General features: G+C 32.3%; 5 protein-coding genes across 6 annotated transcripts; 3 read left to right on the top strand and 2 right to left on the bottom strand.

Moving 5' to 3' along the window:
* Positions 1-3,761: 3,761 nt before the first annotated feature.
* On the top strand, positions 3,762-5,619 carry LOC106322752 (myb-related protein 306-like). Its single transcript, XM_013760879.1, has 3 exons — positions 3,762-4,110; positions 4,371-4,500; positions 4,590-5,619. The coding sequence occupies exons 1-3, from the start codon at positions 3,978-3,980 to the stop codon at positions 5,371-5,373; spliced, it is 1,047 nt and encodes a 348-aa protein (XP_013616333.1). The 5' UTR covers positions 3,762-3,977; the 3' UTR covers positions 5,374-5,619.
* A 2,898-nt stretch (positions 5,620-8,517) lies between these two features.
* Positions 8,518-10,916, bottom strand: LOC106322594. Of its 2 annotated transcripts, none has more exons than XM_013760661.1 (8): positions 10,702-10,916; positions 10,201-10,483; positions 10,055-10,126; positions 9,720-9,784; positions 9,468-9,621; positions 9,300-9,389; positions 9,041-9,130; positions 8,518-8,968 (listed from the first exon to the last, which is right to left on the bottom strand). In XM_013760661.1, the coding sequence occupies exons 2-8, from the start codon at positions 10,459-10,461 to the stop codon at positions 8,819-8,821; spliced, it is 882 nt and encodes a 293-aa protein (XP_013616115.1). In that variant the 5' UTR covers positions 10,462-10,483; positions 10,702-10,916; the 3' UTR covers positions 8,518-8,818. The 2 variants fall into 2 exon arrangements, with proteins under 2 accessions (XP_013616115.1, XP_013616114.1); XM_013760660.1 differs by having other exon boundaries at positions 10,201-10,502; positions 10,702-10,880.
* Positions 10,917-11,693: 777 nt separating this feature from the next.
* LOC106322944 lies at positions 11,694-13,327 on the top strand. Its single transcript, XM_013761095.1, has 2 exons — positions 11,694-12,033; positions 12,797-13,327. The coding sequence occupies exons 1-2, from the start codon at positions 11,764-11,766 to the stop codon at positions 13,103-13,105; spliced, it is 579 nt and encodes a 192-aa protein (XP_013616549.1). The 5' UTR covers positions 11,694-11,763; the 3' UTR covers positions 13,106-13,327.
* Positions 13,328-14,847: 1,520 nt separating this feature from the next.
* LOC106325009 (cyclic dof factor 1-like) lies at positions 14,848-16,560 on the top strand. Its single transcript, XM_013763028.1, has 2 exons — positions 14,848-15,034; positions 15,677-16,560. Exons 1-2 carry the CDS (start codon positions 14,933-14,935, stop codon positions 16,454-16,456), a joined length of 882 nt encoding a protein of 293 aa, XP_013618482.1. The 5' UTR covers positions 14,848-14,932; the 3' UTR covers positions 16,457-16,560.
* Positions 16,561-20,884: 4,324 nt separating this feature from the next.
* LOC106326360 (non-functional NADPH-dependent codeinone reductase 2-like) lies at positions 20,885-22,644 on the bottom strand. Its single transcript, XM_013764356.1, has 5 exons — positions 22,482-22,644; positions 21,991-22,166; positions 21,652-21,898; positions 21,389-21,568; positions 20,885-21,172 (listed from the first exon to the last, which is right to left on the bottom strand). The coding sequence occupies exons 1-5, from the start codon at positions 22,599-22,601 to the stop codon at positions 20,945-20,947; spliced, it is 951 nt and encodes a 316-aa protein (XP_013619810.1). The 5' UTR covers positions 22,602-22,644; the 3' UTR covers positions 20,885-20,944.
* Positions 22,645-23,367: the final 723 nt, after the last annotated feature.

Raw genomic sequence — 23,367 nt, 5'->3', positions numbered from 1 at the left:
ATTGAAAATATGTATAATATTCAAATGATCTATTTTGAATATTGATACGTATATTTAAGAAAATAATATTTTCATGTTTCTTAATTCATTTATTGTTCATAATATATTTATACTTATATTAAATTTAAAATTAATATATCTTCTAAATATATATATAGGCCTATTATTTATAGATCCATTTAGGTGTATCTGTAGGCCCAAAACCAAAAGACTTAAATGACATTAATGAATTTTATTAATTCTTTGTAAAAATAAGGGTATTTTTGAGAAAACTGCAATTTTCATTAAGGATATAATTTGAGAATGATCCTCTTTTAATGGTATTGACTAGTATTTTCATTAGTTTAATGCTATATGTAAGTGTTTAATCGAGTAAAACAACCTAACTCAAATAGATAAAATTGTATGGATTTGGTAGTATCGAATGAACGCTATTTATAAAGACATGCGGTATATATATATGATTTGGTATATGAACCGATAAAACCAAAATTTTCAAAAAAATTGATTAATTAAAATATAGTAGTATAGTTATATGTAAGTTATAGAATACAATTGATCATATATATATATATATATATATATATATATATATATTTTTTTTTTTTTTATTGATATGATTTTAATATTTTATTATTTTTGACATATATTTGTGCTAAATTTTATTTATTTAATAATATTATGATATTACTAACTTTTTCTTATTTTTTGTTTTAAAAAATTATCATAATTATTATTTTTTATTTTTAATTATTACTTATTCTGTTTCAATAGAATCCATGTTTTATAAAAAAATGTTTCTTTATTTGTCGTTTTAGAGTAAAAATTTTGTTTCATTTTAAGTGTCGCCTTATGTTTTAAATCTAAAATTTAATAATAATATTCACTATTTTATTTTTCTATTGGTTGAAATAATATGATTAAGTGTATAGGTAATAATGTTTTTATTATGGAATATGTAAAATTAAATATTTTCTTAATCTGTGTTCATAAATCTAAAACGACAACGAAAGTGAAACGGAGGGAGTAGTTATTTCACATATTCAATGCATATAATAATGGTAAATTGTAAATGATGAAGACATTATTTGTGTTTACTATATTTTGATTTGGCTAGAAATAATGGGAACTAGTTAATCACAAAATTTAATACATTTATTAACATGTTTTCTTAATGTGTGTGAAAACTATAAAACATACATCATTTTGGAACAGAATGTGTATTTTTAATTAATAGTTAAGTCAAACAGAAAAACATTTTATTTCAAAAATAAGTACTGAAAATATATTTATATTTTAATAATCATATAAACTGAAATTTCTAACATGTTATAAAATAAATATAATTATAATTTTGTGGTATAAATTAAAATCGAAGAAACCAAAAACTAAAAGTATATTATTTGAACCAAACCAAAAAATATAGTTTTGATATGGTAATCATTTCTTATAAACCAAAATACCAAAAAAAAAATTTAACGAACCAAACTGTAAACAAAACCAAATTGAACACTCCTAGATGTGTAAAGAAATTCGATACCATGTGCATTTACAAGCTAGTATAGTTCATAAATGTATAGATATTAAGAAATAATGAAGTACTATATAAGTAGGTATCTACGTCGCATATAGTCAAAGTAAAGTTAATATATGAACCCCGAAGATGAGTGAATAAAAAGGTATGGGCGACGCATCCAGAGGACGTCGTAGTTACGGGGTTTCAACAGAAGAAAAAAACTTGGTTTTTGGTGGAAAAATCTAATTCCATAACATATTACTAAATCTTTTTTGTTATTTCATTTTATAAGCTCAATGCACGTTGGAATAGATAATAAGTTTAGAAGCTCCATGCACACAGCCACGACGTGCTTCGTAACACTCCTCTTGTTTCTTGTCGAGCTAAATTCATCAAAACATGTAGTAATTTTTTCTGTTGATACAGCTAAAAGCCTAAACTGTCAGGTAGTTTAGGTTTTATTAGCATTTTGTGAACTAAAAGTGTGTTCCCTAATAAAGTCGTCTTCCGACAAAGTTAGAAAACGCGTTACTATGATGAAGTACTGTCAAATTTGGATAAAATCAAAAGTAATCTGATACTAGTATTATCACAATTGAAAGGTTTATTGGGCAATGTGTGAGTGGAAGTTTACCGTATTAATAATGACTTAATGAGTATAGTAAGTCGGAAGTGTGTTGTGCTAATTAATAATTAAACTTTTTGATAAGTAGAATAATTAGACACTCTTACGAGTTATATTTATTTCTCAAGTTGGTTTAAATTTAAAGATGAGGTGCCTTCGTTTCCGTAAACTTTACTGTGAGAGTTAATATGCATGAGTCTATGACCATAAGAAGTCAAATAACGAAGATGAAATCATGTTACAGTTGAGAATCTTAAGGATTCGGTTCCAGTTGTCCAAAACATTAGTATTACAGAACTATCTGATTTCGAGCTTAATTTTGTCTACTAATTTGCTCACATCTAATAAATTGGACAAACTATTCTACTAACCCCAAAACACGCAATAAATATTTATCACCCAAGTTATGGACTTTTGATGGGTCGACAATTCAATGGATGTATTCACAAAAATGGACATGACATTAAATTAGGGCTGCGTGGTTGAAAAATGCTAAAATTTGGAAATAGATTAATATTTTTATAAAATAGAATATTTAAATGTATACCCGCATATGAACTCTTTTATGCTGGTTACAAGATGTGGTCGATGCAAATCGTAATTTAATGTCAAAACATTTTGGGAATTAAGTACTTTCCGATTTGCTATATCCAGCCAAATACTCAATTGTAAAGGACTGAAGAAATAATTTTGCATCAGGTAGCGAAAAAAATATTATCACAATATGTTTTCTTATTTTCTCTTGTGCAATATCACACTTTCTTAATTATTTATTTATCAGAATTATATCTCACAGCGAAATGGATTCAATAATTGTAATTCTGAAAATCTATTTGATAAACAAATAACCTTCTATTAAAAGCTATATTTAAACTGGTAATAAACCTACAAGCAATATCCGAATATTAGCTTTCTGTCTCTCCTTTTAATTTTGTCTTCTTTCGGTGCCACTCCTTCTCACACATCATGATGCATTTATCAGAACCACCCGGTTTTGAATGTCCAAACTGAGATATACAAAAACTCATACATGAACGTGATATAACATATCTATGTATACTTGTAAAAAATCCGCCGATCCTCCATAAAAATAAAATGTACGCGAAAATGATTTAGAGCTCAATGGTTTAACAAAATACTTACAACATATTCATCAGAATTTTTTTTCATAACCTTGTTGCAAAAAAATAATGTATTTTTCTCATAAGCTTCAGACTGATGATAGATTAACACAAGTTATGAATAATTAAAAACAGCAAAGCATAATTGAAGGAATATTTTAGCCTTTTAGGGATGTATTTTTGATTTAGTGTTTCAACACCAAATATATTTTTTAGCAAAAAAAAAACACCAAATATATTACATTTATTTTGATTTTTTAGCAAGTAAACGCAAACGTCAAAACAAATATTTCTGTTTGAAACCGTGTATAGTAAGCGGGAGAGAGATAGAAGGAGGCTGACTTTGAAGAGAAGAGAGTAAATGCATTTTGCTGTCCATGTTGACTCTTTGAAAGCAAATCCAAAGCCAGCCCCTTCATTATTGTTGCTTTTCCCATTAATTTATTAATTACTAATTGAATCATCTTTTGCTCTCTTTCTGCTCTCTCTCTCATCTTAGTCACTTTTTCTATAAATATAACCAACATCTCTCTCCACTTCTTCAGACAAAACCAAACCTATTTGGACTTTTCTTGTCTTAATTCTCAAAATTTCATAAAGATTTATAGAAAAACTCAAAGATTAAGGTTTAGTTCTATAATCTTTATCATCATCCTTATTAAAAAGTCCAATTTCTTGCCCTAAGCTTTACATCTTCATATAGAAAGAAGAAAAAATGGGAAGACCACCTTGTTGTGAAAAGACTGGAGTGAAGAAAGGGCCATGGACACCAGAGGAAGACATCATCTTAGTTTCTTACATCCAAGAACATGGTCCTGGAAACTGGAGATCTGTCCCCACTAACACAGGTTTGTCTTTGTACTTTCTTGATAACAGACTAGCTTGTTTGTTAGATTAAAATTTTAATCCAGTTACTTTTAATTGAACTTTTCCTGGTTGGTATGATCATTAATATAAGTGAAGTAAATAGCCTAAGTTATTTCATCGGCTCTCTTGTCCACACATCTCTAATAACCATTTTATTCATTGTCCTTGAGTTTTCTTTTTTTGAAAAGTCCATTGTCCTTGAGTTATTTGGGTTAAAATCTTTGTTAATTTGGTGTTTTAGGTCTGAGGAGATGTAGCAAGAGCTGCAGATTGAGATGGACTAATTATCTTCGACCTGGAATTAAGCGTGGCAATTTCACTGAGCATGAAGAAAAGATGATTGTTCATCTCCAAGCCCTTTTAGGCAACAGGTATATACATGCACATGATCTTTATTTGTCAAGAAATACCTTTCTTGTATATATAATAAGATCTAAATATGTTTTTTCTTTGTGTTTAGATGGGCAGCCATAGCATCATACCTTCCAGAAAGGACAGACAATGATATAAAGAACTATTGGAACACTCACTTGAAGAAGAAGCTCAAGAAGATCAATCAATCTGGTGAAGAAGATAATGATGACTTCTCTTCATCAAACACTATTTCAAAGAAGCAACATCAAAGCTCAAACAAAGGTCAATGGGAGAGAAGACTTCAGACTGATATCAACATGGCAAAGCAAGCTCTTTCTGAGGCTTTGTCTTTAGATAAAAAACCATCATCATCACCATCATTGTCAACACCAATCACACCACAAAACATCCCTAGCTTCACATCAGTTTTACTTGACCGTTTTCATGATCCATCCTCTTCTTCTTCCTCTACCACAACAACAACAACCACCACAACAACCAACGCTACAAATCTATACACAGCAGGCGTGTATGCGTCAAGTGCTGAGAACATCGCTCGGTTGCTTCAAGATTTCATGAAAGACACACCAAAACCATTAACCTTGACATCCTCATCACCAGTTTCAGAGACCGGACCACTTGCTTCAGCAGCTTCCGAAGAAGGTGGACAAGGGTTTGAACAATCTTTCTTTAGCTTCAATTCCATGGAAGAAACTCAAAATCTGACTCAGGAGACAAACTTCTTCCATAACCAAGAGAGCAAACCCGCAATAACAATGGACCATGATTTTGGTTTGATTTCACAAGGACCTCTATCTTTGTTGGAGAAATGGCTATTTGACGAAAACATGGTCGGTATGTCGTTAGAAGGACAAGAAGCGATTTTCTAGAACTACATCTAGTGGATTATTTTCAATAATTGAGGGCTTAATTAGTTAAGAGTTATAACAAGTATTATAGAGTTATAACCTATAATATATGTGCTTATTATTGCATTAGGGTTATAGAGTCTTTAGTAGCTTTTTAGCTCTACAACACTCTTTTTCCCTTTTGGTGATGTAATCTCTTTTTCTTATAATTCGTATGTTTCAGAAAGGGTGTATCATCTTTATTTAAGTATGTGTAATCTGTTTGTACTTTGTGGCTCACATGTGTTATACAAATGTCGGTTTTTCAACTGAAAATTGAAAAACATCTATTTTGTGCAAGAAAATATATCTATAAGACTCGATTTCTATCTTAAAAGTGAGATTATGTTTCTTTGGATAAAAATGAGATTATGTTTCCGAACCAAAACAAATATGAAATTATGTTTTGGCAGTTTGTTGAGTTTTTGTTTTTTTGGACAACAGTAAAAATGAGATTATGTTCGTGAGGTTGATTTATCTGGATTAAGTATCACTACATAAAAATAATAAAACTAATTAAAAGTATAAGAACATATTATCAATTTTGTCCTTTCAAATCGATCATAATCACTGAAGACAAATGTCATTAAATGGTGAGAGAAAGAGTCCACCTACTGGAGTTATTCAAACATTATTTATACATTTAATTATTTTTTTATTACGTATTATCCTTGTAATATTGTCTTGACGACTAAAGATGTAAATAACAACGTTGATTTGCAACTGACATAAATATTATTCATTTCACCTAAAATAGGCGAATTTTCAAAAATAATTATTTTCAGGTTTTGTATTAAATAAAGTGTAAAATAATTTATAAAAATATCACAAATTCGAGTTAGAAACATTTCTAAAGACTTGAGAAATATTAGAGAGTTTTACCAAAAAGTGTTAGAGAGGTTATGAAGAAATCATAAATGTTTTTTTGCTCTTTTAAATTACTGTATGGCTAAAAGCTTGGGAAATAAACAAAAGGCACGTTTGGATATATTTTTTTCAAATATATAATCAAGCAACTAATGCATTTAAGAAAAAGTAATTCAGATTATACTAAACTATTAATGACATCATTGTATTACTATACAGTTATAAACTTTGTAGTCCATACAAATACACTGCGTACAATAACTATAGGAGGCAAAATCTGGTGGTGGACCGTGGAAGGAACATTGGAAAAATACAAATAAATAACAACAAATATGTTAAAAAGAAGAGAAAATAGTATTAAATGCTAACATGTGAAGGGCTTGACTTGCGCCTGTGAAACACAGTGAGCAAGCTAGTTCTGACTTGTGAACAGTATGCTTTTGCCACCGAAGACTCCCTTTCGATTATAATCAATTTCACACTCTCTCCAATTTAAAGTTAAAACTAGTAGTTGACTTCTTCGTCTTACTTATCTCGGACGTTGACTTGGTTGATTAAGACCGGACTAGTTGTTCAATCACCGTTTTGGTAGTATAAATCAAAACCTTTCGGATAAAAGCTGGACTAGTTATTCAGGATGTGGGTAGACAGTAGACTTGAGCGTTGCTGGCATGTGGAGTTTGACTCTTCTCCTCTCATGGGATCGACATGGTAAGTGGACCCTGTAAAAAAGAGTAGACTTTTAAAACCGCTCCATCGTATTTGGGCCTATTAAAGGGCCCACTCATTCTTTATCAAGACAAAATGGGGCATGGGCATCGCCTCATGGCCCATCATATTATATTTAATACTAGTTATAATATTTGTTAAATGTGTGTATTTGTCTATTTGATAGTATTTAGGAATAAAACTCATTACGTTTCTTAAAAAAAAAAACAAACATAAATAAACAAAAACGTGTAGTGATTATATAATATGTACTATAACAAAATAAGAGAGTTTATGCAAAACCTTTAGAAAATGAGAATACAACATGAACCAAACCAATCAACAAGGCTTTATAGGTTTATCAAACATTCACCAGAAGCATTAAACAAAATTGGCTGGATAAAATGTACTAGTGACTGCATCAATCTTACTCATTACAAACAAGAGATTTGCATGTAGGGTAAAGAGATAAATTATATTTCATAATTATACATCATACATATAATATTAGCTAAAAATACAGGTTAACGACATATTTTCATACCATAACTATCATATAGTAACAAATGTACACAATCTTTCAACCTCAGCCTAATTGCACATAATTTAAGCATAACAACCTATTACTCCTTATCCCGAAAGATCAAAACCTGTTTTCACACAGACCGAGATTTAGCTTAATTTTAATGGTTTATGACATTAACTGATAGTAAACCAGTTGATATTGGTACAACCCAATCCAAACGAAGATCCAAATACAAATTGATTAAAATCCGACCGAACCCCTATTAGAATCCCCCAAATCGATTTCATCCTTTAGAACCCTAAAATCTAAAATCCATAAAAGAGATTTGATTTCCACATAGACAAACCCAGAAGAGATTTCGATTCCCACACTCTCTTTATTCCATTTTGTCTTCCCTTCTTTACAGTCATCATTGTCCTTAAGCTTTATCAAATATGCAGGAAATGATATATATAGAGAGAGACTCAACAACAGAGAGAAAGAGACATAATTGTCAAAATTATACCTGATTAAAGCTTCAGTGGAGGAGCAACGTTGTTCTTCGCTATTCCACTTCACTCTTCGTCGTGATTTGTCGCGAGCGAGGTAGAGGAAGATGATTTGGGGATTTAGGTTTTTTGAATTGGGTTAAGTCGGGTCTCGGGTCGGTTTATAAGATCCAATTATATTTGGTCGAATTAATCCGGTTTATATTCTGTAATCGAGTCGTTTTAGGTTTAGTTAGGTTAATTATTGGTTAAGTTTTAAAATAGAGAATACTAACCAACTTTAAACCGCTATGTATATGTATTAGTTCATTCTTCAAAGTTTAGGTGGTAATGGATTTCGATCTTTCGAGATAAAAGGTAATAGTTTGTCATACTTAAATTATGGGCAATTATGCCGAGGTTAAAAGATTGTGTACCTTTATTACTATACGATAGTTATGGTGGAGAAATAGATCGTAAATCCCTAAAACACACACACAGTGTTACATCTATATGTTGGTAAGCAGAAAGGCCTAGCTTTAGTCAATGCAATGTAAATAGCACTGGTATAGAGATTATAGATGGCTATTGTATATATCCCTGTATACAAAATAATATCAAGAAATACTAAAAAGGAAATTAAAACCATATACATACATTTATTGGTGAACAATCTTTACTTTCTCGTCTGTAAGAACATAGACACAGAAACTTCCCGTGTTTTGTTTTTGTTTTCATCTCAGTTTCTTGTTTTTGCTCAGATCCAAGAACCGAATAAACAACAAACAGCTACTACAGACAGAGAAACCAAATCCCTGGATGATGTTTTTACTTTCCTCACTAGTGATCAAGACTATAATCATTGCGGTGCAGCTTCAGGTTGGTGTTGTTGCCCTTGTGGACTCGGTACCAGCTCAGGTGCTACAGCATAGTGCAATCCTCCTCTGCGTTGTCCTCCACCGCTGTGTAACATAAACGCAACTTCTGCAGCGGCCAGAGCCGCTGCTTCCTGATATTCACAAACACAAGAACATAAGTGAACATAAGCTTAGACTAATGTGTGTGGAGTGTGTTATTTTACCTGTCTTTGTCTACGGCGTTGTAATATACTGATGGCCCAAGCCATGATGTAACATGGGAGAAGAAAACCAGCAGTACGTAGCATGAAAAGCTGTCGAAAACCAAAGAAGAGACATACTCATCATAACGGGAGATTTTTTTTTTTAAGAAGAGTTAATTTAAAATGGTTTGGGCCGTGAGGCCTTCTGGGCTCAAAACCTCTAGACATTCAAAACGAGAGATTATTTAATGGTGTAGTAGTAGCAAGAGATGTTGCTTACAAAGAAGAAAGCTGATGGATCATCTTCTTCATCGTCTGAGTTGTTGTTTGAAAGGTTCATAGCGTGTCGTAACAGCAAAAGTGCCATTAACTGCCATTTAAACTCTCAATAAGTTTCATTTTTTCAACAAAGAAATGTTATAAACAGAACATAAATGTGGGGGCTTACGATAAGTGCAGCCGAGCGAAGAAAGGCAGTTCCGCTAGAGTTGGAATCAGCATACTCATCATAGTCCGCATCAAAGAAGTGGCGTTCTGCAGCCGCCATTGCCAAAATTCGCGGATCGTTCAAGTCTAAAGGCACACCATTAGCCCAATCTTCACTGCATAACACACACAAACATAACGCATAACGTTTCTTGAATAAAACGTTACTTAGGTATATGAAAGCCACAAGAGAGATAGATACAGAAAATGTTACCCCATATCGATTATGGTATCATCAGGAGGAGGAGGTGGTGGAGCTGTGTAGCCAGGTTGATAAGACTGTTGTTACCATGGAGAAGAAAACAAATATCTTAGTAATTGCAATGAAAATGACTATAAATGTCAATGATTATATTTAATGTTCTAAAAATCGGTCTAGAAGGCAAACCGGGCCCAAACTAAACGATTTTTGTAGAACAATTTTTTTTTTTGAAGACTTGGCCTATAGCTCAAAAAAATCGGTCTAGACGCTCGCATAATCAATAATTTGATATAGCTTCTAACTACCGCCTAGCGATTTCTTGAAAATTTATTATATATATGTTGTACCTTGTGGCATATCTCACAGATGGTGTCGCCTTTCTCATTACACCAACGCTGAACACACTTCCTATGAGCATACTAGATGCAACATAAAACAAAGTAGTTCAGTTTTCAGGTAGAAATGTACTGACAAAAACAGAAGAAGAACTCACCTTCAAGCTGCCGCTGCAAGAACATGGGGACTCGAGGTTCTTAACAGAATCCTCCTCTTGGCAAATACGGCATTCAATTGATTGGATAAGCGGTTCCTCTTCATCTTTAACATGGCTTTCTTCTTCTACTTCCTCAGGTTTAGTAGTAGACAGGCTTGTGGTGCCTTGAGCTCTGGAACTTTCTCCACTGGATCCTCCCTCTGAGTTCAGGTGATCAGATGTTACGAGACGGTCGGTACATGAACTCAGATGATCAGACATCCCTCACACTTTACCCTCAATGCTGCAAAAAAAACGTTGACCTGTTTTAAAAAAAACAAGAAAGCTCTCAAATGTAAAATGTTCAGGATTCAATCAAAACCATGAACAAGAACAGAGAAATATGATTCGATCACAGTCAGAAACGAAATCCTAAGATTTGCAGAAATCAAAATTCTCAATCGCAGAAACAAGCAACCGTAGCCCTAGAGGACAGAGAGGATCAAAGATTGTTATTGTTACCTGATAGAATATACTCTGGAACCGTAGAAAGAAGCTATCTATCGATGATTTCTTGAAGGCACGAACAGCTCTCAAACGAAAATTTGGGACAAAATGTGTTTTCTTGTGTTGATGTTCGGTCTGAATGATTTTCAGATAAGTATATTAAATATCTCGAAGCGCGTGTTCACTGTACTATACGTTTTCAATACACAAACCGGAGCTGTGGATGTTGATAATAATCTATCTCACGGTCACGGTACTCTCACCTACTCTCAAACCAAACGGTAACGGAGTTACTTTCTTGGTTGCTATCAGATTTTTCATAATTTTTTTATTTTGTACCAATCCTGGTCACAATAAAAGTTTCAAAGAAACTAATTTAATTAAAATAATAAATAAAAATTTTGTATTTATTCTTAGCTAGAAAATACAAAAAAAAATCTAGTGAAATCAATAAGTGTAAGAAATTAATTTAATAAATGTAGATAATATATTTTTTTAACAAATACAGATAAAACTAATTAATTTCAGAAATTCAAGATTGAGGTGTTGAATCTTCTTGTGACTTGAATATCTAATGCTTAAATAATTGAATATTTTATGCTTAAATTCAAGATTGAGGTGTTAAAAAAAATATAAAAAAATATAAATCTTCTTGTGACTTGAATATCTAATGCTTAAATAATTTCTAAAAACATTATAAATGAATAAATTAACTCTGATAAATGTAAATTATATTCTAATATATATGTTAAAAAAAAATAACTGTTAAAAATTAGCAGCAAGTTGGAAACTTTTATGAACTTTTTTTTTGACAACTAAATTTTACCTTTCAAACTCATTAACAATTAACATCTCATTTAAAAAAAAAGAAGCTAATTGTTTCTACAGAGGGAAATAGCAAAGGAGGGAGTATAAACAAATAAACAATTAACAAAACCGGACTAAACCGGTTCGGTTCAATAAAAACCCGACGGTATATATAAACACGCCGCTCACCTTATTTTCAGTAGGACACTCGACCTAAAGCTTAAACCCTAGCAACCGTAGAAAGAGAGAGAAAAAGGCGGAAGCTTAGCAATGGCCGAGCAACAAGAGATCGTAGCTTCCGCACCAGCTGAACCAATAACAGACATGGGAGTCGAGGCTGCGGAGAAACGTGCGAGAGAGGAGACGGAGGAAACAGATGATGGAGGCGAATCCAAGAAGCAGAAAGTGGAAGAGGAAGAGAAACCTAACGGGTCGGATCCGGTTAAGCTGGGTCCGAAGGAGTTCGTTACCTCCGTGGCGATGTTCGATTACTTCACCAAGTTTATGCACTTCTGGCCAACTGATCTCGATGTCAACAAGGTATGACATGTGTTGGTGTTACTCTTCTTCTTGTCTTTTTGCCTTTTTTAATAGTAAAGTTTCAATTTTTATTATGTTTGTTGGGTTGTTGATATTTGGGTTATAATAAAAAATTGAAACTTTACAATGAAACTCAACTTGTTAGTTGTTACTTCGATTACTGCTGGAAAGTTCTTTGCAAAAAAGTCGGTTTTGATTGAGTTTTGTGTCTAGAAACTCTGTTTTGTCTCTTATTTATTGATTGTTAATAACATTTGTGCACAAATAAATAAATAAATAATAACATTTGTGGTTGTGGATGATGCAATGTGTTTAGGAAGAGGATAATACATGATAAAAATCGTGACTTTGTAGCCATACTGAAACAGATTGGGAAGTGTGTTCCTTTGCAGCTGTTAGTTTGATTACTACTGGAAAGTTCTTTGCATAAAAAAGTCTGTTCTTTGTCGGTTATAAGATTTGGTTTTTGATTTGAGTTTGTGTGTAGAAACTCTGTTTTGTCTCTTATTAGTGATTGTTTATAATTGTTGTGGATATTGGATTCTGCAATGTTTTTAGGTTAGTGTTTTCTGTTTCTAAAAAAAAATGTTTAATCGGTCTAGGCGTCCGCGTAAACAATAATCCTCTCTATAAGGTGCCTAACTACGGCCTAGCGATTTTTGAGTATTTGTTTAGGAAGAGGTTAAGTTGAGGGTATACTGTATGTATGTGCATGTTATTGCAGTTTCTTTGGAGGTTATAACTAACTTGTTACATTTTTCAGTATGAGCACATGGTGCTGTTAGATCTGATCAAGAAGGGCCATACTGAGCCTGACAACAAGATTGGGGGAGGGATCAAAGCCTTCCAAGTAAGAACCCATCCGATGTGGAAGAGCAGGTGCTTCTTTTTGGTTAGGGAAGACGACACTGCTGACGATTTCAGCTACAGGAAGTGCGTTGATCACATCCTCCCGTTGCCTGAAAACATGAAGACTCCTGGGTCTAACGGTAACGGACACGGTGGGGGAGGTCGCGGTGGGGGAAGAAGAGGTGGTCGTGGTGGTGGTAGAGGTGGGAGGTTCAGAAGATGAATTTGCTTGCCGACTCTTGTTGCCTTGAATTTAAATTTTGGAGTTTTCATGTTGCTAAAAACTTATTGAAGTTGTGATCTTGTTGAATGCTACTGTTATTTTCAGGAGAATGTTTGTCAGTTTATATCACCTATATTGTTCAAGAATCAGAAGCAACAGCTTGTCTCTATATGTTCATAACTTGAGAGGATAATTGTCTTTGGGCTTTTTGTTTGGGCTGAACGAACGTTTTAATCTTGAAGTTTCTTGTGGGCTACTAGACTTGCTTATCATCTCAGGATCTTTATATTTTCCTCATGGTCTCGATCTCTTTTCATTTGTTCATTATTCCTTCGTCTCTTATTTGGTGATCAAAGTAAACTAAAAAGTTATTTGAAAATGTAACAGAAGACAAGTCCCCACCACAGAAACAGCTTGTTTTATAATAATTAAAATCTTTTCAATATTGATAATGAACATATTGGTTTATAAAACTAATTGATAATGTTAATTAACTTATTGATAATGAACTTACTGGTTTATAAAATTTTCTCATATCAGAATCTCTATTCAAAAATGAGGTGTTGATCAATGAATTATTCATTTAAATCAAAAAGCTTACAAATACATAGACAATGAACAAAAAGTTCATAAACAGTCTTTTGATCATGAAAATATTTTCCTTTCATAAATTAATAGATAATGAACATATCGGTTTGTGTTACCAAAAAAAAAAAATGAACATATCGGTTTATAATAAAAAAATAAAAATAAATTTAATATTGTTTTATGTCCCTTGTATATATATATTAGGATCACATATAGTTTTGTATCAATTTATATAATATTGTTGTGAGAAGCCAAATAGAAAACAAAAAGGGCTGTGAACTAATCTACTTAAAATGATACGCAATGGGTGGCCTTCCTCTAATAGGTTTGGTTTTAACGACAATTGAAGATCATACAGTTGTTTGGCCAAATCCAGAAATTTCAGTATTTTGAATCTGTTAGAAACAAAAGCTATTTTTAATGGTATGTGACTATGTGATGGGTGCTGTTCTCGACTTCCATCCCGAGTCGCGAACCTGAGATCTAAAAGTAGCCTTTTTTCCTACAAATATGTTACATATATTCAACAAATGGTGGAGAGCCAACAACTCGGGATTCTTGAGTTTTTATGCTTAATCAGGGCCGGTTTAGATAGGGGGCGAGCGGTGCGATCACTCTGGATTCAATCCATTATCTCCTATTTCTTAATAGATAAGAGTCCGATTTTTTTAAAAAATACATGTATTTTTATATTAAAAATAAGAAAAAAAGTTTAAATTTTTTTATATGAAAGTATTTTTTTTATTTCCATAGATTTTTTTTTTAAAAACTTTTGGTATTTTGAAAAGAAAACACATATATATCAGATTTTTTTTTAGAAAAAATAGTTTGGAAATCAAAATTTTTTTTGCCCCAGGATCCATAACACGATTGAGCCGACCCTGTGCTTAGTCCTTAGTTTGTTTAACGGGAAATTTAGTGAACATTTCAGTTAACCTTTTATATTTGCTAAGATAATTCTTCGGGAATAAATTCTGATAAAGTTTATTCTATAGACACACTAAATCCGAGAACCCATGGTTTTAGGAGAAAAGTAAAATATCATACGCCACTAAATTTTGTGGCTGGAAATCAAACTAAAATGCTGACGTGTAATCCAACTTCTTTTTTTAAAACGTATCAAAATCTCAAATCTCACGATTCCAAACCAAAATTTTCCAAGCTACCAAACTCGAGAAACAAAAAAGAGAGAGAGAGAGAGAGAGAGTTACAGACAGAGAAAAACACTACATCAAAATAATGTTAGAAAGTAAAGATCCAGCAATAAAGCTGTTCGGGATGAAAATTCCTCTTTCATCAACGGTTTTTGAGGCTGAAGAAGATGAATTATCCGCAGAGCAGGTACTGATTCTTGCTTTGTTAGTTGTTACAGAGATGAATCTTGAAGAGAAAAGGTTTTGGTATTTTGCTGGACATGAAAAATATTCCTTTATTTTAATTATATGATAGTAAGTAAAGCTAGTATTCTTGTTTTGGTATTTTGGTACTAGCTAGTAAAGCTAAACTGAAAAGTAGATTCATGTGTGTTTTGTACATCTTTCCATTTAATGCAAAGCTCAAGGTTCATAACTCTGATGAATCAGTACATCTTAAGACATTCCTATCCTACATGTGACTTCTCTGTTCTGGACTTCTGTTTTTTTCTCTTTTTTGGTGAACTTGAGGTTGTAGTACTCTTTTGTTCGATGACTTTTCATGACACGAAAAAGCACATTCGCTTCTCCATAAAACAATCATATTTTAGTAAAAAGTATTGCCTTTTTCCGTTTAATCAGCCAATAAAGGTGAGACAAAGAATTTAGGTTTAGGTAAAGTGTATTCTCAGAATACTTTTCTCCACCAAAGTTTTATCTAGAACCTTCATCTTCAGATAGATACTCAGTAATATGTAATTTTAGATGATCATTTTTATTATATTTAAAAAAAATTTATCTCTTATATTCATTCGTTTTTTAATAATCATGTTCCATTCTCTTGGCTCAGAATCAAAACGAGACATTAACTGATCAATCGGACAAAGACAAAACCCTAAAGAAACCAACTAAGATTCTTCCATGTCCAAGATGCAATAGCATGGAAACAAAGTTCTGTTATTTCAACAATTACAACGTAAACCAACCTCGCCATTTCTGCAAAGTTTGTCAAAGATACTGGACCTCGGGTGGGACCATGAGAAGTGTCCCTGTCGGAGCCGGACGACGCAAGAACAAGAAATACTCATCTTCACATTATCGTCACGTCACCATCAACGAAACAAACGGTCCGGTCCTTAGTTTCAACCTCAGAGATGAACACAAGATGTTAGAGAAGAATAACCACCACCCGGTTGATGATTCAAGAACACGTAACAACGAAATGAACGGTTTGAATTGTATTCCTGGTGTTTCATGGCCGTACACGTGGAATCATGGTTTTTACCCGGTTTACCCTTATTGGAACGTGCCAATGGTGTCGTCTTCTTCGCCTTATTCAACTCCTAACTCTACTCTTGGTAAGCATTCAAGAGAGGAAGATGAGACGATCAAGCGAAAACAGATGAATAGATCTGTATTGGTTCCTAAGACTTTGAGAATTGATGATCCTAATGAAGCTGCAAAGAGTTCTATATGGACAACACTTGGGATCAAGAACGAAGTTATGTTCAAAGGGTTTGATTCGAAGAAAGAGGTTAGTATTAACAAAGAAGAAACAGAGACTTCTCTCGTTCTCTGTGCAAATCCAGCTGCCTTATCAAGATCAGTTAATTTCCATGAACAGATGTGATCCTATGCATACTATATTCCTATATGTCTAGATATGGTTTACATATTTTTTTCGACTTTGTATTCATAGGGCTTTAACAGTTTTTGTTCCATTTACTTTTTACTCTTTAGTCTTTAAGTTTGATTTTTTTGTTGTAAGAATAAATATCTTTGCAGAAATATTCGTTTTGACCGTAATTTGCATTATATTCGATAGTCGAGCTAACAGTTAAACTGTAAAATACTGTTACAAAATACATGAGGTAGACATTACTTTACATTTTTGACCAAAAAAAAAAAAAAAAAGACATTACTTTACACATGAGTGGATAACAAGATAAGATAAGATAATGAATAAAAGTAACGCTTTCTTGAATTTTACCTCGTTTATGCTATAACCCACTAATAATGCGAACGGGTGTGGGTAGGCACGAAAAGACAGCACAAGCTTAAGACAACGATTTATATTTTTGTTGAATATGGAAACAAATTAAAAACAAGTGTAGCATTAGGGTTTATCGTTTTTTGATGGTTTTTCCGCTTCTCACAGCTGCTCTTTTCTCTTTTCACTTGAAGGATAGGTTTTTCCTACCTACTGATTTTTCCAGCCAGAAAGGGTACTAGTCTCTTAGTTAGCCAGTCAAAGTGTCAAACTAGCAAAGCAAGGACTAGGTCAAGGTCAAAGAAAAAAAGGGGGTTCTTTCTCGTAAAAGACAGCACAAGCTTAAGACAGCGATTTATATTTTTGTTGAATACGGAAACAAATTAAAAACAAGTGTAGCATTAGGGTTTATCGGTTATGGCATTGGTTTTTCTTAAGCTTATGCTTTTTGTTTGGAACTAACACTCTTCTTAAGCTTATGTGTAATCATTCTTTACTTGTAGTAAATGTTGTATTCTGTTTTAGGTAATAAATCTCCGAGTTTTGTTAAGATATGTATTTCCAGATAATTTGTTGACCAACCATATCAAAACAAGTTTTGTTTATCGAACCCCTTTTTGATAGGAACCGACCTGATATAAGTTTTTTAGATTAAAACGAAAAAAATATACAGTCTGAGACTCTGAGTTTTGTTAATGTGTTTGAAAAGTTCGTATCATTTGTTTTCTTAACTTGATTTCATTTCCTTTATGAATACCGCTGGAAAGGATGGTTCACATTGCTTTCCAGATTTATTTATTTCTTTATCAACTTTCTTTACCAAAAAAACTTTGTTCTGGTATCTGATAGCAACTTAAATATTTTGGACAGCTCAACTAATATAAGCCACAAATGTGATAATCCCAAACCATTTTTTTTTCATTTAATACTAAATGGTGTGGGACACAGTATTTGTTGGCACTGAAATTATAAGAGAATGACAAATTGCTTTTTAGTGTTTTGTCCCTTTGTTTTGCCCTTTCCGTAAATCCACTTTGTGGCAAAGCAGTTTGTCATTTCTCTAAAAATCCATAGGATATGCAAGTTATTTCAATTGGCAGTTTAATGAAGTTTCTTAGTTTAGTTGGTTAAGAACACGAAAAGGGTTAAAATGGTTTGTAAGAGAAAACATGACTAAATGTTTTATAAACAATTTAAACATATATATAAGACGCAGTGTGGTTTTAACATGGCGATTATACTGTTCTTGATGGGCGAATGAGTTTCAACCGCAAACGCATTTTTAGGGCCCAAGGAACACAAGACATGGCTGGCCTACTTTTCTATCTTGGCTATTTGCTTTCTCAAGTCCAAGATGTCATTAAACCACTTTTCAGGAAATGAAACAAAAGTAAAACGAAAATTTGCAGATCCTAAACTCAACGATTAGATCATTTCTTATGGAATCAAAATGCTCACAGACCACCGTAATTACCGTCAATCACCTTAACTCATCAAGAATCATAAGTGAGAGTCAATCCTCCATTATGATTCAAGAATTAATACTTTATACTTCAACCCACTTTTTCTTTTATAATTTTTTTTGCAGGAAGGAGAGACTTAGCTCTTTCAAAAAAATAATTCTCAATTAGTTCAAATTCACTTCTACCTCTTCTTTGAATATTAGCAGTCGAGCTCTTTACAAGATTTTATATCTAACCAAGTCTACAGTAGGCGATTTGAATTAGACGACTTTGTAAACCACGTAAGACCATTTCTTTTTGTTAGTAAGGTTTATAAAATAAATGTTTGAATATGTATTCACTATCTTTTTCTATGATTGTTATTATCTAATGTACGAAGGTAAAGCAAATTAATTGAGTGGAACGGACAGAAAACACATTATCGACAGAAAAGAAAATATGATTCGTGTGGAACAAAATAGTGAACATTGAAAAAGATAAGTCCACTTAATTAGAAAGTTAATTAAAATGAAACTTTCGATGAGTAGACTTCCACACGAATGGCTTCTCCTACGAGCACGACTCGTGTAAAGTAAATCGTCTGTTTCACTTTCAAGAATGACCGGACACTCCCCGTTGTAAATTAAAAATGAGAAAGTGACAATTTATTTAACGGTTTGGGCATAAATTAACATCTTACAAAAGACTTGAAATATAATCATGATTTAACACGCTATAAAGCAAACTATATCATCTTGTGTAAATGTTTAGTGAGTAATATTGTATTTTAGAACCCTTAAGAAACGGTTCTGCCTAAAATGGTCTACGCAACTATTACATATGAAATTTTAGGGACATAACTAAGTCATGGACAGAGGACTTATGCAAAGTGTGTTGTTTTCTCTAAAAGATAAAGGCAGAAAGGAAAAGTGTTGCTGATACAAAAAAAAACTAGGGTTGAGAAATGTGAAAAGGCGAACAAAAGAGAGAGTGTCTTAGATTTTTCTTTTTGGGTTTTTAAAGAAGAATAAAAGTGCGAAGAAGAAAGTTAAGAAACTAAAGCCGCTTTCACATTCCCATTGAGAAATGGTAATGAAAATACAAACCTCAAAAGAATAAGACATAATTATATGTTTTTTTTTTTTGCAAACAATAATACTATATGATAATAAAATAAAATTTGATTTTTTTCTTCTATGAATCTGAGTTTAATATCTAAAACAGATTGTTATAGTGGCATCTTTCGCTGACAATGAATGCCTCAAATTGTTCCTGTAAATCATGAAGCTAGAAGCTCACAAAAGTATATGAACCTTGATATCCAAAAGTTGATTGTTATTTCATAGATTCTGCCTCTTACAAAAACATTTGTTAAAGCTTTTCCAACACAAAACTTACTACTCATTTTATGTACAAATATATGATCGTTTTCTAAGGGCATCTCCAAAATCAACTTCATTTTGAAAGTTGGTAAAACTTCAAATTTAAAATTTGAGAGTGTTCCTCTCCAAAAAAACAATTTCAAACTTAACTTTTAAAGTTGTTTATATTATACTATAGTCTTTTTTATCAATAAAAGTTAACAAAAATCAGAATTTTTTTATTTAGAAATAAAATAGATAATATAAATATTAAACACATTATTAATTAGTAATATAATACATTTTAATAGCATATTACATGCATTTCGAAATAATAACTGAGTATTTTTATTTTTATTTGCAGATTATAAGCTAAAAATTGTTAAAATCTCATACTTTCGTTAGCTGATATAATAATTTTGTTTTTATATAATTTTATCTTTATAATTTGTATTAAATATGTCTTGTAATATTTTTTTGTATAATATTTTCACTTTAATGTAATTAATATATTAGTATTTTGCATAAGATAAAATAATTATAAAGACTAAAATGATAACTATAAAAGTTAGTAAGATAATTTGAAAATATATAATTGTATAAAGAGTTAAAAGTAAGAAATTTTGAAGTTACTTTTAGAGCATGCAAAATTTTATATTTGAAGTTTAAAAATTATTTTTGGAGATACTCTTAGCTTGCGGAAAACTCATATTTAATTTGCATGATATTTGTTTCATCTATTTCCATGACAAATCCTAATTTTTTATTGTCTACCTTACAAAAGATAAGATTGTATACCAACTTCGCATCTTTTAAAAGATACCAGTTCAATGTAATGTCAAATCTAAGAATATTTACAGGTTGAAAAACTAAAATTGGATGTGGGTTTTCCAAAAAGATATCAAAATTTCGGGAAAAAAACAAAGAGGTCCAATATGCACCGATCAAAACTTGGGATGTATATAAATGGGTTGGGCCCCGAAATTTTGGGTTCGGAATTAAACTAAAACGACACAGAAACCTTCAATATATGGTCAGCACTAAGCAGTACTCACCTGAAGCCTTCAATATATGTCAGCACTAAGCAGTACTCACCAGTTACAAAATCAAAGCCATGACAATTTGTCACTACTAATAAAGAGGAATAAATGGAGAAAAACTACTAAATACGTTGCATGAAAAAGAGGATTAAACCAAATCAAGCAAGATGGTGTTTTTTCATGTTAAAATGACTTTATATACCGAATGAGAAAACTATGATCATAAGCAACTTAATGTGATGATGAAATTACATTTTGGATGAAATTACGTGAAACCCTAATCAATTATATCTCATCATCCCAAAGTTGTTGGATGGATTTGTAAGGGCTTGTGGTTTGATTAACAAGGAAATCTCCTCTCATGATCTTCCACTCCTCCAATTGGTCAATGAATGATAAGTCTTGGTCATCCAATTTGATATCTAAGGCTCTCTTGTTTTCTCTCATTCTTTCTCCATTAAAACTTTTCACAATCACACTTGCCCCTTTTGATATTCCCCACCTGAGAGCCACCTTCATTTATAAATAATTAGTTATAATCAGTTAAACATTTTATTTTTTCATTTTTGCTTACATTTGCATGTCAAATTATTATGTATATTCAAAAATATAGAAGTTCATAAAAATAAGAATTATAAAGGTGATGTTAAATTGAAAAAGTGTTTGAATAAGGCTCTTAGAAAAAGGGTAAAGAGCCATAGCAAGTTATGTTATATATTTCTGAGTTACCTGAGCTGGAGTGGCATTATGCTTGAGAGCAATTGATTTGATGACAGGGTGTTCAATCACAGCCGTTGATCCCCAACGATTCCCTGGCCCACCAAGTGGTGAATATCCACTTACATGGATGTTGTTCGCTTCACACACTTTTCGTAGCTTGCTTTGTCTCCACAATGGATGCATCTCCACCTATACATATATATAAAATCTTAGTTATCAAATCTCCCCAAAATTAAGCAAGATTTTTTGGTATTAATGTTTTGTATCCAAACCTGGTTAACAGAAGGAGAGACAGAAGCGAAATCGAGAAGATCATAGATCTTTTTAGAAGAGAAGTTGCTAACACCAATGGATTTACACAAACCCATCTCCAAGCATCTCTCCATGCCTTGCCAAGTTTCTTCAATTCCTACATCTTTCTCAAACTCTTCTTCCTTTGGGATGGGCTCACTCACTCCTGGCTTTAGCTTTATTGGCCAATGCACCAAGTAGTTATCTAGATACTCTAGCCCCATTGTCCTATAAAGTCATAAACAATATGGTCATGAGATTGATCTGTCAGCCATCAAAATACTGTAGGTGAGTGTTTATGTTTTTCAAGAGAAGCTTACTTGAGAGTTTGTGTGAGGGCAGAGATAGGGTCATGGTGATCACTAGACCATAACTTTGAAGTCACAAAGATATCTTCTCTTTGGACAGTTCCAGAGGAGATAGCTTGACATAATGCAGTTCCTAGAGCTTCTTCTGATCCATATATCTTTGCTGTGTCGAAATGTCTATACCCTATCTGTCTCCATTCCAAGAAGTAAGCATATGAGATATAAAAAGTCACAACATAGGTTCTTACAAATCCCTTATTGTTATCGGAATATTTAACATTTGTATGTATTACTATACATATTGATACTTTTCAATAATTTGTATATAAGGTTATGATTTTGCGTAAACAGAAATATACTAATAATCATATTTGGTGGTCAAGTGATGAATACTCTACTCTGCGTGAGAAGTGATATACAAGTAAACACACAATATATTATAAGATCATCTGATAAAGTTTTTGTAATAATAAAAGTAACTTTTTAGAAGAGAGAAAATGAACCTTGATGGCTTGATGGACGGCTGAGATGGTACTATCTCGGTCTTTATGAGGACAATAAGTTCCCATTCCAAGCAATGGAATCGTCTTCCCACACCTGAGCCGTGCTACGTCACTCCTCATCTCTCTCTCACTCTCGTTTCTCTTTTTCTTCTCCTCAGGCTCAATGTGTTGCTCTGTGTTGAGTGTTGAGTCTAAGACATGTTTATATAGGCCATTGAAAGGTCAACGTTCTTGATTTCTTTTATTCTTCCTTAAACAATTTCCCTTATGACATCAATTATTAATACATAGAATATGATCTATATATGGAGTATATTATGATAGTTTATTGTATTACATCTTGAAATGTAATATGAATTGGGACTATGGACGTATCGAAGCACGAGAGTTTTCCATGTCTTCTGGGATTTTCTTAGCCTACCCAAATCCATATCTCTCAAACCTCAAAGATGATATCTTCTCTCCTCAATAAATTTCCTCATTAGTGTTTCCAAAATATGGTTGTTCTTACATTTTATTTAATTTGCAACTTGATTCTATTGCAAATTTCACAAGCTAAATAGCTGATTACATTTCCTCATTGGTGTTTTAGTATTCCTAAATACTAGGTAATAACCCGCACTTTGCGCGGAATGTGATTATTAGTTTCGTTATTTTTTAATAAGGAGACATTAATCTGTTTAATCTGGATATCGGTTCGGTTTTAGGTTATTTTTTGGTTTTTAATCCCTTAAAATATAACTATAATTTTAAATCAATATTTATTTGGTTTGTTCGGTTAAAATGATTGATGTTTTTGGTTTTTTTTCCTCTAATAATGAAAAAGTACTATTATTTGTTTGTTTTCATGTTATGAATCTTAGATAGTCGTGATGTCGAACCAATG

Source organism: Brassica oleracea, chromosome C2 (genome assembly GCF_000695525.1).
Source record: "Brassica oleracea var. oleracea cultivar TO1000 chromosome C2, BOL, whole genome shotgun sequence".
NCBI classification, from domain to species: domain Eukaryota; kingdom Viridiplantae; phylum Streptophyta; class Magnoliopsida; order Brassicales; family Brassicaceae; genus Brassica; species Brassica oleracea.
The sequence above is the reverse complement of the archived record's forward strand: the minus strand, read 5'-3'. Positions and strand labels throughout refer to the sequence as shown.

Coding starts and splice junctions, on each gene's coding strand:
- LOC106322752 (XM_013760879.1), top strand. CDS start 3,978: ATGGGAAGACCACCTTGTTGTGAAAAGACTGGAGTGAAGAAAGGGCCA. Junction 4,111..4,370: donor ATCTGTCCCCACTAACACAG/GTTTGTCTTTGT, acceptor TTGGTGTTTTAG/GTCTGAGGAGATGTAGCAAG. Junction 4,501..4,589: donor CAAGCCCTTTTAGGCAACAG/GTATATACATGC, acceptor CTTTGTGTTTAG/ATGGGCAGCCATAGCATCAT.
- LOC106325009 (XM_013763028.1), top strand. CDS start 14,933: ATGTTAGAAAGTAAAGATCCAGCAATAAAGCTGTTCGGGATGAAAATT. Junction 15,035..15,676: donor ATGAATTATCCGCAGAGCAG/GTACTGATTCTT, acceptor CTCTTGGCTCAG/AATCAAAACGAGACATTAAC.
- LOC106322944 (XM_013761095.1), top strand. CDS start 11,764: ATGGCCGAGCAACAAGAGATCGTAGCTTCCGCACCAGCTGAACCAATA. Junction 12,034..12,796: donor CTGATCTCGATGTCAACAAG/GTATGACATGTG, acceptor TACATTTTTCAG/TATGAGCACATGGTGCTGTT.
- LOC106326360 (XM_013764356.1), bottom strand. CDS start 22,601: ATGAGGAGTGACGTAGCACGGCTCAGGTGTGGGAAGACGATTCCATTG. Junction 22,167..22,481: donor CCGTCCATCAAGCCATCAAG/GTTCATTTTCTC, acceptor GAATGGAGACAG/ATAGGGTATAGACATTTCGA. Junction 21,569..21,651: donor TCTCTCCTTCTGTTAACCAG/GTTTGGATACAA, acceptor ATATATGTATAG/GTGGAGATGCATCCATTGTG.
- LOC106322594 (XM_013760661.1), bottom strand. CDS start 10,461: ATGTCTGATCATCTGAGTTCATGTACCGACCGTCTCGTAACATCTGAT. Junction 9,622..9,719: donor GATACCATAATCGATATGGG/GTAACATTTTCT, acceptor TGTGTTATGCAG/TGAAGATTGGGCTAATGGTG. Junction 9,390..9,467: donor TTCGCTCGGCTGCACTTATC/GTAAGCCCCCAC, acceptor TTTAAATGGCAG/TTAATGGCACTTTTGCTGTT.